The 13,923-nt window shown below is 40.1% G+C and overlaps 1 protein-coding gene across 3 annotated transcripts in view; it reads right to left on the minus strand.

Annotated features, from left to right (window-relative positions):
* Positions 1-823: 823 nt before the first annotated feature.
* Positions 824-13,923, minus strand: part of PKIG (cAMP-dependent protein kinase inhibitor gamma) — a 74,784-nt gene continuing 61,684 nt past the window's right edge. For all 3 annotated transcript variants that reach the window (XM_074210127.1, XM_074210129.1, XM_074210128.1), the window contains 2 exons: positions 2,085-2,258; positions 824-1,831 (listed from right to left, as the gene is read on the minus strand). In XM_074210127.1, coding sequence (XP_074066228.1) covers positions 1,752-1,831; positions 2,085-2,235 — 231 coding nt within the window. In that variant the 5' untranslated portion in view covers positions 2,236-2,258 and the 3' untranslated portion in view covers positions 824-1,751. The remainder of the gene's footprint in view (positions 1,832-2,084; positions 2,259-13,923) is intronic.

The raw sequence follows: 13,923 nt of genomic DNA on the forward strand, positions 1-13,923 counted from the left end.
CCCACTGCTCAGCCATTGGCCCTGGGCTCGGGGCCTGAAGAGGAAGAGGTCTCTTTCTTTATCATTGCCTGCTGCTCTTCCCTGGGGAGGTATGGGGGGAGGGGAGAGTAAAGATAAAAGTTTGGCTCCCACTGTTGGAAGCAGGCAGGGAGGAACAAAATCTACCTTGAGTTTTAGTGATCCAGCCCTTTCCCATGTATGTTGCTGGATCAAAGGGTATGCACATTTTTGTTGCCCTCTGGGTGTAGTTCCAAATTTCTCTTGAGAAAGGTTGGAAGAGTTCACAGCTCCACCAACAGATTTCCCACAACCCTTCCAACATGGATCATTATCTTTTCTATCCCTTTCCCATCTGTGAACTGTGAGGTAGCTCTGATCTGGTGAGAAGGGGAGAGACGGGAAGGAGAGGGAAGTGTGTATTTCTATGGTGCTTCCCATGTGCTAGGCACTGTACTAAAAGCTTTACAAATAGTATTGCATCTGATCTTCCCAACAATCTTGGAAGGCAGGTGCTATTATATGATTCCCATTTTACAGACAAGGAAACTGAAGCAGACAGAGGGGAAGGAACCCCCTCAGGGTCACACAGCTGCTGAGTGGGTGGGGCCAAATTTGAACTGATTCCAGGCCTAGTGTTCCGACATACTGCCAATGTCCTTCCCACTACTTAAACAGCTGGTAACAATGGGACAACTACTGGCATTTCTTTGGCCATTCTTGAGGAGTTTGAGAGGTTAGAGCTGAAGTTTTTGTAAGGGATAGGTTTCAGGGCAATACAACCTAGGGATAATATTTAGCGTTTTAGGGAGAAAAGGAAAATCAATCACACAAAAGGTTTGAATTTATTTTCCAAGTGGTAGGCATCAAGTATCTTTTTTAGAAAGGAGACACAACTTAGTAAAATTGGGGAATAAGATGATTCCCTTAAGAAGGGTTTTGGAAAACTTCAGGAATCATTCCCTCTGAGCTACACAAGTCAAAGAGTTCAGATGAATTAAAACACCCCTCTAATTCCCCACTGCCTCCTCTCCAGGCAGGTGTCTCACTGTCTTTTCCTCCCTCCTTACCCCCCCCCCCAAGTGGATAATATTTAAAGTCAAAGTTTAAAGAATAAAAAGGAATGACTCCAGAGGATTTGGGAAGGATCTCTCCCTTGATCCCGAGGGTCAGAGATGAAGCAGTGAGCAGCCCTGAGGATAGGGTACTTCCTAAAGTCATCTTTTGGCTTCTTTCAGAGCCCTGCCCAGTATAGGCACTCAAGAAATTTAATAAAGTGGGTTGAATGGGCCACTGTGAGGGATGAGGCCTGATAAATTTCCCCTAAGAGAAAGTGGGAGGGGACCTGGCTTTTATCTGTCCTCCAGAGGAAGGGAGCAGGTGGTACCTCCCTATTCCCACCCCACAGGTGTAAGTCAAATAAATGACATTTTGAACTGCCAATAATAGAAGAATGGGGGAGGTCATGCCAGGCAAAACCACAGGGTTTCCCAAGGCTAGGGCAGGCCTCTTAAGGCACCTCTGGAGATTAGCCTCAGTCAGAGGTCCCTGTAACAGGGCACACCTGCTTCCAGAGAGTTCCTATGTGTGTGTTGGGGGGGGGGGGCAAACTAAAGGACAAGGAAAGTCTGGGGATGCCCACACAGCTGCTGTGCCCAAAAGAGTTACTGAAGGGGGGGGGGAAGTAGTCCTCAGAGAGAATGCTGCAAAGTTTGCCTCTTGGGCAGCTGCTCCTTCCTTCAGACACTGCACTCTCAGGATGTGGCAGTCCCCTCATTCCCTTCAGGTCTGGTACCACCTTCCTTGTCTGATGTGCTTATCTCTGCTTGCCCTTCTGAAAAAGAGAGAAAGGAGGCTAAAATCAAAGAATGGACAGTCCAATGAAAAGGAACGTCTATTTTTTATGGCCTTGGGCCAGTCATTTCCCTGCTATGGGCTTCAGTGTTCTACTCTAAAATGAGAAAATTGGTCTAGATAACTTCCAAGGCCCCTTATCCTAACACAATGTGCTAGAAAGTGACATGGAAGGTTCCAGTCTTCAGTTAGGTCTACCCCAAGGTTCTGTCCTAGCCCCAGGGGGCACTCACCGGCTCCTTCCAGCGCTAGCTCCCCCATGTTCCCCGTCAGCTTCCTCACACTCACTGCCGCCGAGTCATCCTGAATGTCAGGGACAGCATTCCTACGGCCTGTTCTGTCACAGGAGATGAAGTCTGTGTATGAGGATTCAACCTCCATCATGCCTCTTGCATAGCTGAGCAGGGCTGTGGAGAGGGGAGAGGAGACAAGCAAGCATTCTTAGTCTGTTCATGACTGCTGTCCAGGCGAGCACGTTCTTGGGTGAGGTTCTCTGGACTGTGAGCAATGAAATCAATTATTCATAACAGGTGACAAGCCCACTACTTGGTTTTTGAAAGAAGTAGAGCCAACAGGACAGAAGAGTTAAAAGGAGGGGTATTTCACATAAATATCATAAACTAATATTAATTACTAAAGCTAATGAAGTGGACTGGTGTGTCACTGTAACTGAAGGTCTTTTAGCAAAAACTTGAAGGGAATGTTGTGGAGGGAGATTCATGCTTCAGCTGGGTGTTAGCATTGCTGCCAACTGAGATGCCAGCTCTTGATAGTTTGAAGTTTTAATTTATTTTACTAACAACATTCAACAGTAGTTTTCATCAATCCTTTTTTGCAAGGTTTTGAATTTTACCTTTTTCTCCCTCTCTCCCTCCCCAGATAGAAAGCAATCTAATACAGGCTCTACATGTGTAATCATGGTAAACACAGATCCATATTTGTCATGTGATTGAAGAATCAAATCCAAAAGGAGGAAAAAAAACAGAGAAGTAAAAATGATATAATGCATAAGACAACTTTTAAAAATTGAATATGGTAAGCTTTGGTCTGCATTTAAACTAAACAGTTCCCTCTCTGGATATGGATGATATTTTCCATCACAATTCTTTTAAGAGAACCGTCTTTGATTATTGTACCGCTGAAATGACCAGGTTCATCATAGTTGATCATTACCTCATGTTGTTGTTAGTATATAGAATGTTCTTCTGATTCTGCTCATCTCACTCAGCATCAATTAATGCAAGTCTTTCAGGCCTTTCTGAAGTCTTGTTCTTGATTTCTTATAGAACAATAGTGTTCTATCACATTCATATGTACCACAATTTGTTCAGCCATTCCTCAATGGATGGATATCCCCTCAATTTCCAATTCTTTGCCACCATGAAAAACAACTCTTGATATTCTAAAATTTTACTGTATGTGAGGCTCTGCTGGGTGTTGTGGGAATATAAAAATTTTCAAAATGCAGTCTTTCCACACCCATTAAACAGTCTATCCTCTCTATGATCCCTCCCTTAGCACATTCAAGAGTTTCGCCTGCTAACTTCCAAAAGGAATAGTCAATCAAGAAAACTGGCCTTTTCTATCTACAAAGTGGGTCCATTTGAAAGATGTTGCCTAGGTGCAACTGACAGGTTGGCAACAGCTTGGATTGTGTGAGAGGATGTAAGGAAGTGAGAGATAATGAGAAATTCAGGATGATTCCTGGTTGTGAGCCTGAGGGCTCAACAGTAGCCCTCAACAATAATAGAGAAAGTGGGAGGAGATTTGAAGGGAAAGAGTTGTTTAGTTTCAGACATGTTGAATTTAAGATGTCTATGGGACATCCAATTTGAGAAGTCTGAAAGGCAGACATCTGAAACTAGGTCAGCAGAGACGTTAAGAAGCATGAGGATTAAGAAAAGACCATAGGATTTGGAATTAAAGGAATATTAACAAATTTTAAGACAGCTGTTTCAGTTGAATGAGGAGACTAGAAGCCATATTTGAGGGGGTTAAGAGGAGAATGTGACAAGTGATACTGTAGATGGCCTGAAGCATGTCTCTCCCTCCACACCATTACCTACTTCACAAATGTCTGAAATCTCAGCTCATCAGTATCTAAGTTTCCACCTCTGTCTCTAACCACTACCACTCCAATGCTACCTCACTTAGGGTGCTGCAGTAGCTCTCTCACCTCCACTCTCTTGCCCTTCAATCCATTGCCTTTTCATGCTCAATAAGTTTGTTGTGATAAATATTTGTGAACTGAATATCTGCCAGGATAATCATCCCATAGATCTTGTCAACAGAATAATGGGAAGAGAACATATTAATCATGTTGTCAGAGTCAAATGACCTGAATTTGATTCCCAGCTCAAACCTGAGGCAAGCCACTTCATCTTAGTTTCTTCATTTATAAAATAGGAACAATAATTGTGTTCTCTGTTAATCAGTCACTAATCATTTGTTAAGCACCCACCAAAGTGATGTAGCATCTACCTAAGTTATGTCAATACAAAGAAAATACAATGCCCTTGCTCTCATAGAGCTCACAATCTAATGAGAGAGACAATTTGCAAACAGCTATATGCAAATAACTACAGACTAGATAAATGGGAGATAACTCACAGAGGAGAGAGACTAGAATTCAGAGGAGTTGGAAAAGGTTTTCTGTAGAAGGTAAGGTTTTAGTTAAGACCTGAAGGAAGCCAGGAGGAAGAACATTCCAGACTAGGGGTGGGGAGAGCATTAAAAACTATCTAAGCTGAGAGCTGGAAGGTCTTGTTTGAGAATCAGCAGGGAAGCCAGTATCACTGGATCATAGAATAGTACATGGGGAGAAAGAGAGGAGTAAAAAGACTGGAAAGATAGGAGGGGTCAGGCGGTATAGGGCTTTGAATGTCTGTTATGTATGATCCTGGGGGTTAGAAGTAGCCACTGGAGTTTATGAATAGGGGATTATGTGATCAGATCGATACAGCAGGCACTAGTTCAGGCATGAGATAATGTGGGCCTGGACCAGGGCAGTGGGCGGGGGGGGGGGGGGGGGGGGGGAGCCAGATGGTACCAAGTGGAACAGTGGATAGAGATCCAGCCCTGAAGTCAGGAAGACTGGAGTTCAAATCTGGCCTCAGACACTTATTAATTGCCTGTGTGACCTTGGGCAAGTCACTTAACCCCACTGCCTTAAATAAAATTTTTTTAAAAAAGAGAGAGAAGGGGGCATATACAAGAGATGCTGCAAAGGTAGAAACAGCAGGACTTGGCAACTGATTGGATATGAGGAATAAGAGAGTGAAGCATGGGGGGATGACATCGAGGTTGGGAGAATGGGAGACTGGGAGGATGGTGATACCTACATTAATAACAGTAAAGTTAAGAAAAGGGTTAAGGGAAAGATAATGAGTTCAGTTTTGGATATGATGAACTTCTGAGAGCCACAGAACATGCAGTTCAAGATGGTCAATAGGCATGGTCAAACTTGTTCTTTAGAAAGAGCAATTTTAGCTGAGGAGACAGACAGTGAAGGAAGTGGCAGAAGAATAAAGAACAGGTCATTGCAATAATTCAGATGCATACTGATAAGGGTGATAAGGTACTGGACAGTGTAGGGGACAGAAGAACATAGGAGAGATGTTGCAGACATTTCACAGGATGTGGGAGTGGGGTAGAGGGGAAGGGGTAAAAGTAAAGAAATGAGGATAACACCTAATGGAGAGTCTAGGTATCTGGGAGGATGGTGGTAACCAGACAATAATAGTGAAGTTAGGAAGAGAGGAGGGTTTGACCATTAGTTCCATTTTAGATATGTTGAGTACAAAATATCTATGAGGCACTCAGTTCAAGATATATCTAATAAACAGTGGCAGATCCAAGACTGGAGATCAAGAGAGAAGTTAGGGCCAAATAAGTAGATCTAAGAATCTTCAGCAAATCATGGGAGCTAATGAAATTACCAAGTAAAACAGTATAGGGAAAGAAAAGTATAATATAGGTCCTTGGGGAAATACCCTACAAAGTTATCAGATATGAACTGAATGAAGATTCAGTAAATGAGAGTAAGAGGGGCAATTAGGTAACTAGGAGGAGAAGCTGGGCAGAGCAGTCTCGTGGAAAACAAGAAAGATGAGAACATCAAGGAAAAGTGATAGTGTCAAGAAAGATCAAGAAGGATGATGACTGAGAAAAAGTCATTAGTTTTTGGCAATTAAGAGATCAATAGCAAATTTGGGGTTTCATGTGAATGGTTATCAGAAGCCAGAAAGTTAAAGAGAATGAGTGGAAATGAAACAGAATTAACAATTACTGACAGTCTTTTTCAGGAATTTATCTGCAAAAGGAAGAAGACATGGGATTTTATAGCTAGTGTGGAATGGATGCATTAAATGAGAGGTAGGGAGGTTAAGGATGAGGAAGTTCTGGTTATGTTGGTAGGTAATAGATAAAGATTAAAGATAAGGGATAAAGTGGGGATGGGATGGGATAGAAAGGGATCCCCTGTGTACTGAACTGGGTTTACCTTGGCAAGGAGAAAAGTCAGGAATAGCTGGAAATTTCTGGGTCTTTTGAGAATGAGGTAGAGGAGAGATAAGACAGCTCTTGGCAAATAGTGCTCTTTTTTTTCCAGTAAAATATGAGGCAAAGTTCTCAGCTAAGAGGGTTAGGAAAGGACAACTTGGAAGGTCTAGAGGGATGAAAAGGTTTGGAATAATTACTAGGGAGAATGTAATAGTGAGTCACTTAGAGGAAAAGAAAAGTATTGCCTTGTTGTACTGAAGACCCAGTTGAGATCAGGTTACACAAATGCAGTGTACTCAATCATCATGGTTTCAGATTTACTCCAGCTTTGGTTAGGAGCATATGTGTAGGACCAAAGGCAAGGCAGCAGATGATAGGAGGGACCTAAACCGAGTCTTGGCAGGACTAGATCAGTGATATAAGGGAGAAAGGGACTTAAGAAGAGGTAGAACTGAACTAGTTCATCAAGAGGTCAAATTATGGAAGGGAAAAGAGTGTAGTCAGTGTAGGAATGATTGCCTGTGAAAAAGATAAGGAACTAAGGTCACAGTGAGAATGAAGAACAGAGATTGGGGGTGCAAGGCAGAGATAAAGTTGGAATGACAACAGATTGTAACAAAATAACTGCATTTCAGAGTTCAAGGTGCACCTGTAAGTGATGGTCACATCAGGGCTATGATCAGTTCTGTGTATATCTTCATTGGGGTGGAGGAGTAGGTCATGGAAAATAAATGAAGGACTGGTACCTGAAGAAATGTCAATATTTCAAGTAGGAATTGGAGAAGAAAGACTGTGATCCAAGCACCGAATTCATTAAGAAAAGAACATGAGTGCCCCAGAGGATGCTAGACAACAGCTACTAGAATTCTGATTTTGTGGCAGGTATGGATTGAGTAAACCTCAAAGGAATAGCAGTTGCTGAGTGATGGGGGTAGGTGGTGAGCTGGGAAGTAGCAATGGGGAGCAAAAGAGTATCCCACTTCCCCTGACTGTCTCGTGTCTGATGATGAATGTAAAAGAGCTTTGTTATTATAGAGCAATATAAATTCAAATATATATATATATATATGTATAAATATATGTATGTGAACGTAAATGTACAAAAACAACGTTAGCTATTTACTGTCCTTAATTTGTGGTATAAGACAGTGAACTATACCTGGACAGTTCAAGGAGAGCCAGAAAGGGAAAATAACTTATCTAAGATCACAGAGTATAAATAATATAAAAACCCAATTCATTGTCTCAATATTCCTTTTAGCTGTAGCATTTTCTAACTCTGAGATGTCATCAGGAGTCTTCGGGAAGATTTAAATTCCATCAGAGACAATGCCAGGATACTCCAGCAGATGGTGCTGTTAATATAATTTTCTATACGATAAAGGTGCCATGCCTAGGAATGCTCCATTGACATTCAGTTTCACTGTCACTGATAAATTTAAAAAAAAAAAAATTCACAAAATGAGGGTAAATGAGCTGCACTTGGGAGTTTTTCCTTTCTGACAAAGAAAGGTTCTCGCTTCTTTAGGAAGAGGAATCAGGGGCAGCTAGGTGGTACAGTGGATAGAGCACTGGCCTTGGAGTCTGAAGGACCAAGAGTCCATATCCAATTTCAGACACTTACCTAGCTGTGTGACCTTAAGCAAATCATTTTACCCCATTGCCTTGAAAAAACTAAAACAAAAACAAAAATAATCATTGCAGCCTGTATTTAGAAAAAACAACTGATTTTTTTTTATAAAGCTCGTCATGCTTTATATCAGCTCTACATCAGCAGCTGGATGCTTGCTAGAGAAGATATGATGGTTTCCATTTTATAGAAAGTTAAAATGAAGAGTGAAGATGTAAGATGACTTCCAAAGTCAGGTGAGAGATAGGGCTAGTGCCCTAGGTTTTTATATAGTGCTGGGCTTGGGAGAATGGCACAAAGGGCAGAGAAGATATTTTATTGTTAAGGGAATCAGGCTTTCATCATGGTGTTTAGATACTCTGGATTCTTAAAAGGTACCAACCTTTAAGGCCAACAAGCTATGGTAGTCTATCAATTCACTTAATTTGTTTATTTTTCCAATTATATGTAAAGATAATTTTCAAAACTCATTTCTATAGTTTCCTCCCTCCCACCCTAGTACAGAAGGCTGATATAGATTATACATGTACAATCATTTTACCCACATATTTCCATGTTAGTCATGCTGAATTCAGTTCACTTGAATAAACATTCAAAAAATATCTGTTCAGTGTAAGGCAGTCTGCTAGAAGCCAGTCTTCCTTTGGGAACAAGACAGAAAGGCTAGTATAAAAAAAAAAGTTATATTTTAAATTTAAAAAACAACTTAAGTACAGTGCTGATGATGATCTGAAGGCTGGGCAGAAGGCGCCCTATGCTTTGGCCATACTGCCAGGGGGTGCCAGGAGCACAGCTGGCCTCCCACACCAAATCCAGCAGAGTGGGGTATCCTGCTGGTGCTTTTGGACACACTGATTTTTAGGCAAATTCCAGCAAAGAGCGAGCTTTGGAATAGAAAGAATAGAAAGTAGGACCCCTCTCTCTTCTGAACTCTTGGATGACTCTCTTGGGGCTGGTGTCCTTCCCTCTAGAACCCAATGTCTCCACTGTAACATTAGGGAATTGGACAGACGCTCTCCAAGCCCCCTTCTGGCTGTGTGGTCCTGGGCCAGGCACAACCTCTCAAAAAACCAGAGACTCCGGGGAAGCCCCTGATACAGCGGGGCTGCTTCTGAGACCTACTCATTACTTAGTGTCTAGCCTTTATTCACATCTCCCTAGTAACTGTATTTTTTTATTTTAAACGTTTCCATTTTTATTAAATATACATGCTAGTGCCGCACTACGTGGCCGCTGGGTGGCGCTGTGGGCACGCGTCCACCCTGGAGGCAGGAACACCTGAGGCTAATTCCGCCTCAGACACCTGTTAGTGACCTCTGTGCCTCAGTTTCTTTATCTGCAAAATGAGGACAATAATGGCACCTACCTCTCAGAGTTGTTTTGAGGCTCAAATGAGATCCTAACTGCGCTTGGCACAGCACCTGATAGTACTGAATAAATGCCAGCTGTTATTATTCTTGTGTGAGAGGCATTTCATGCCTCAGATATTCTGCATCTATGGGTGAAGGCTCATGTTTTGCACAGTTGTTTGTCACCCTGGAAAGTGGGCCTGCTCTTTAAGATTCCCTTTCAAGAATTAGCAAAGGTCCAGCACATGGTTGAGCCAAGACTCATTCAGAACTTCAATATCTTAGTGGACTTTCTATCGTCTAACTCAGAGGCACAACTGTTCAAAAAGGCACATCTTGCTATCAGGGTCTTTTTCAGTTCAACGAGCTTTTCCTTTAATACTCAGATGTGATGAAACTGGGTGCCTGTCTTTAATGTTGTTAACTGCTGGTCATTATCTTTGGTTCCTAACAAGACCAATGTGGTTTCCCTCTTTATTGATGACTTTGTCAAAGATGAAGACCCCTTCCTGCTTGTTTAAATTCAGGTGAGGCAGCATAAATTTTACTGCAACCCCACATTTCAATTGTATAAGAACCTGTTGTAAGAATACTTCATGTTATTTTATTAACTCTTTCTATACATTTCCTGTTTTATGGATAAGCACATCCCATTCGTATTCAGTTATGTTTTTCCCCCTTGTGAAATCCTGATGTATATGAAAATCTGGTTCTAATCTCGCTCTTCCCAATTCAGATCTAAATCATAGTCTCTTCTATCTGGTAATCAACCTTAATTTGTTTTGTTTGAGGTAATCTAGTCTCCTTCTACAGGCTCAGTTATTTAAATTTGTTTACTTAAGTTTCTTTTATCTGCTGCATTTGTATTTCATGGGCCCATTTCAGGTGTCTTAAGTGACCCCATTTGAGGTTTTATTGGCAAAGATATTGGAGTGATTTGCCATTTCCTTCTCCAGTTCATATTACAGATGGGGAAACTGAGGCAAAACAGGATGAAGTGACTTGTCCAAGGTCACTCAGCTAAGTGTCTGATGCTAGATTTGAACTCATGGACATGAATCTTCCTCATTCCAGTGCTTTTTCCATTGTGCCACCTAGATGCACCTTGGGTTTATATAACCTTTCACTACCTGATGAGTGGTCTAAGCACCAAATGGTGGCAGGTATACCCACTGTAAGATCCCTATCTCCCTTTATATATCTCCATGGAAGCAGTCCTCAGTGGTACCCTCTATCACCCTCAAAACAAGGTTTTTCCCCCATTTCAATTCCTCCCTTTGCCTTTCTATTTTTTTAGGCTCTCTTCTGAAAGACTACAGGAAAGACTCCTCAATGTTATTTGACCTATGATTTAATTAGGATCCAATAGACAGAATTCCCCCTATCTTACTACTCTCTCTTCTCTCATTTTAATAACAGCTTAGTATTTGATCCTCCTAACAAACCTGGGAGGAAGGTGATATTATTATTATTCTTACTTTACAGATAAAGAAACTGAAGCAGAGATTAAGTAATTAAACCTCACAGCTAGTTAAGTGTCTGAGGTCAGATTGAATTGAGGTCTTTCCAGCTCTATACTCACTGTACCATGTAGCTGTCTCCTTTAGTAATTTAGTCCCATAAAAACACTGGTTCACCTGTTTTGAAGTTTAGTCTGATTTTCAGGCTCATTCCTGCACCATCATTTCTGTTTGACATCTGATTTAACCTTTGTCTCCTTCTGTTATTTTAGGGAAAAAATCTCCTAATGGGTTGTTATTTTGTCTTTGTTGTTCTTGGTTGTTAGTTTATCTTTTTTGTATTTCTGTTGGTTGACTTATTTACAAAACATTTATCCAGGTCTGGCTTTTTCCCTAGGAATGCATCAAATGCTTCATTTAATTTTTTGATCAAAATTTAGGTTTTGGTCTGCATACTCTTCCAAATACATAATTCAGTTTCTTCCTACAGTTTCTGGCAAGTGAAGAATTACCTTGTATTACCTGAATTTCCTTACTTTTTTTAATTGAAAGTCTTTCTACTGGTCACTTAAAGAATTTATTATTTGTTAAATTTAATCACAATGTCTTGGAGTTAGCAGCACAAGAATTTTTTTTTCCCTAGAGATGATCTGTGGAATTTTTTTTTTCAACTGGCACATGTTTATTGTGTTTAGAAATTCTAGGAAGTTTTCTTGTATTGTTTCTTGCATTATGCATGCTCAGAGTTTTTGACTTAACATGTTTTTAAAGGAGGCCTTACTATCTTCAATTTGCCTCCATTCTGTCATATATTTTGTTTATATAAAGATCATTTTTTTCTTTTAATGTTATTGATTTTTGCTTCTTTTCTTTCAGATAAACTTTTATTATTGTGTATTTGCATTTTCAATCATCTTTTCTCTCTTTTGTTTATGGTTTTTAGGTTTTTTTATTATGCCAATTATTTCTGCTGATCAGATCATAAATTTTGCTTTCATAATTCTTATTTCTAATTCAAACAATGGTTCCATACTCTTCCTTTAGGCTTCCATAGAAGGAAGGGGGATTAGAAATGAGTTCTGTAACAAGCCATAGATGAGCTGTGCTTCACTGTCCTTTGGGTAGTCAATGGGGGAGGGGTACTGAGTGAGAGCTTTCATTCATTGGATCGTTGCCATTGGGTATTCTTGGAAACCTAAACAGTAGAGGCAGCCAAAATTGTATTATCTCTTGTGCATAATTACTATTTTTGCAGATATCTGAGAGGTCATGAGGCTCAGGGGGAAAAAATGTCTAAATCTCCATATTACTGTTAACATGACCTGGAAGTTCATATTTCAAATATTCCTCCCCACACTAATTTTCCCTAAGAAGTGATCCATTCTGTACAAAATCCACCCCCCCACCCCCGTAACTAGAATGGCTTTCATTAGCAGAATAAATAATTTTTGAGTGTAAGCCATTTTCCTTTGCTTTTTAGAATCTCATATTCCAGTTTTTCCTTTTATTTCTTATAAACAATGATGGGGGGGGGGTGGCTAGGTGGCACAGTGGATAAAGCACAGGCCCTGGAGTCAGGAGTACCTAGTTCAAATATGACTTCAGGCACTTAATAAATTACCTAGCTGTGTGACCTTGGGCAAGTCACTTAACCCCATTGCCTTGCAAAAAAATTAAAAAGAAAAACAATGACAGACCTGTATGACTATGACTGGAATTCCCTGGTATCTGATCACTTCCTGGTCAACACGTTCTCTTTGTCCTATTAGTTGTATTACCTCGGCAGTAGAATTTTTGGGTGAGTTAATTACGAGTGTCTTTTCTGGTAGGCATTCTGTGAATTTCTCAAGGTGCACTTCGCCCTCTGGTTCTAAAATTTCCAGTCTATTTATGATTTCTTGAAACCATGAATTCTGAAATAATGAACTGAATAGTACATATTCAAATTTGTGTTTCATTCTTATATATTAGGTATTATCTGGCCTCATTCACACAGAGTGAAACCTGTTATATCTTCCTCTTTTCAGGGAGGTTCTACCCTCAGCTTTGCTGCATCTTTTCTCTATTACCATTAGTTTGGGTCCCCTCTTGTATCTCACCACCACCACTATTAGGTACCAGTAACTGAACAATACCCTGTTCTATTCAGTCATTTAATATCAATTAACTTTTAGAAAGGGATATTTACTCTGAAGATACTGCAAAAACAAAAGTGTAAACATTTTTCAACCTTGGTCTCTGGGAAGAATTTATATACATATATTTTTAAGTTTAACAGTTTATATATAAAATTGGCTCCACCAAGTTCATGCCCAGATGTGACAAGACTTGCCCAAGAATTCTTATCTTAGCCACTGCTAGACTAAGTCCCAAAAGTCACTCTATAATTCTCAGGGCAGTGATTCTGAGCTGGTTGCAAAACCTAGCATGGACTTTCTTAGCTTTCAGACTTCTGTATTCTCAGGAGTTCTATCTCCACACCCTATTTTCAAAGTCACTTTTTTTTTTTGGTTTTCATTGTAGATCTCAGGCATCCTTTCAATTTTGTTCTTTTGTATTTGCTTTGGTATTTCTTATGTATTTAATTTTTGAGTTATCTCTCCCATTTTTTTTGGGAGGGAGGGAAATTGTTCAGTTTCTGGAATAAGTCACAAATTATCAATTGTTCATTTAGAATTATAGCTTTGGGGCAGCTAGGTGGCAAAGTGGATAGAGGACCAGCCCTGGAGTCAGGAGTACCTGAGTTTAAATCTAGCCTCAGACACTTAATAATTACCTAGCTGTGTGGCAAGCCAATTAACCCATTTGCCCTCAAAAACCTAAAAAAAAAAAATTATACCTTCATTCCTCACTACTTCTCTTCAATTTTTTTTTTTAAATTGGATCTTCCAAAATCTCTTGAGATTCTCATGATTATTGCTTTCCTTTTTTCTGGTCTTCTAGCACCAGTCTTGGACTCTTCTAGGAGAAGTTCTCCTGATATTTTTCTCTCTTTAAAATTTTATTTTTTAATTTAACGAATTACTAAAAAAATAAAAGTTTTCATATGCTACGTAGAACAACAAAAAGGGGATATGTGAAATCAACAAAATCTATTCCATACAAGCTTACTTTAAAAAAAAGTTTATAATGA

Source organism: Macrotis lagotis, chromosome 1, assembly GCF_037893015.1.
Source record: "Macrotis lagotis isolate mMagLag1 chromosome 1, bilby.v1.9.chrom.fasta, whole genome shotgun sequence".
Taxonomy (NCBI): Eukaryota; Metazoa; Chordata; class Mammalia; order Peramelemorphia; family Peramelidae; genus Macrotis; species Macrotis lagotis.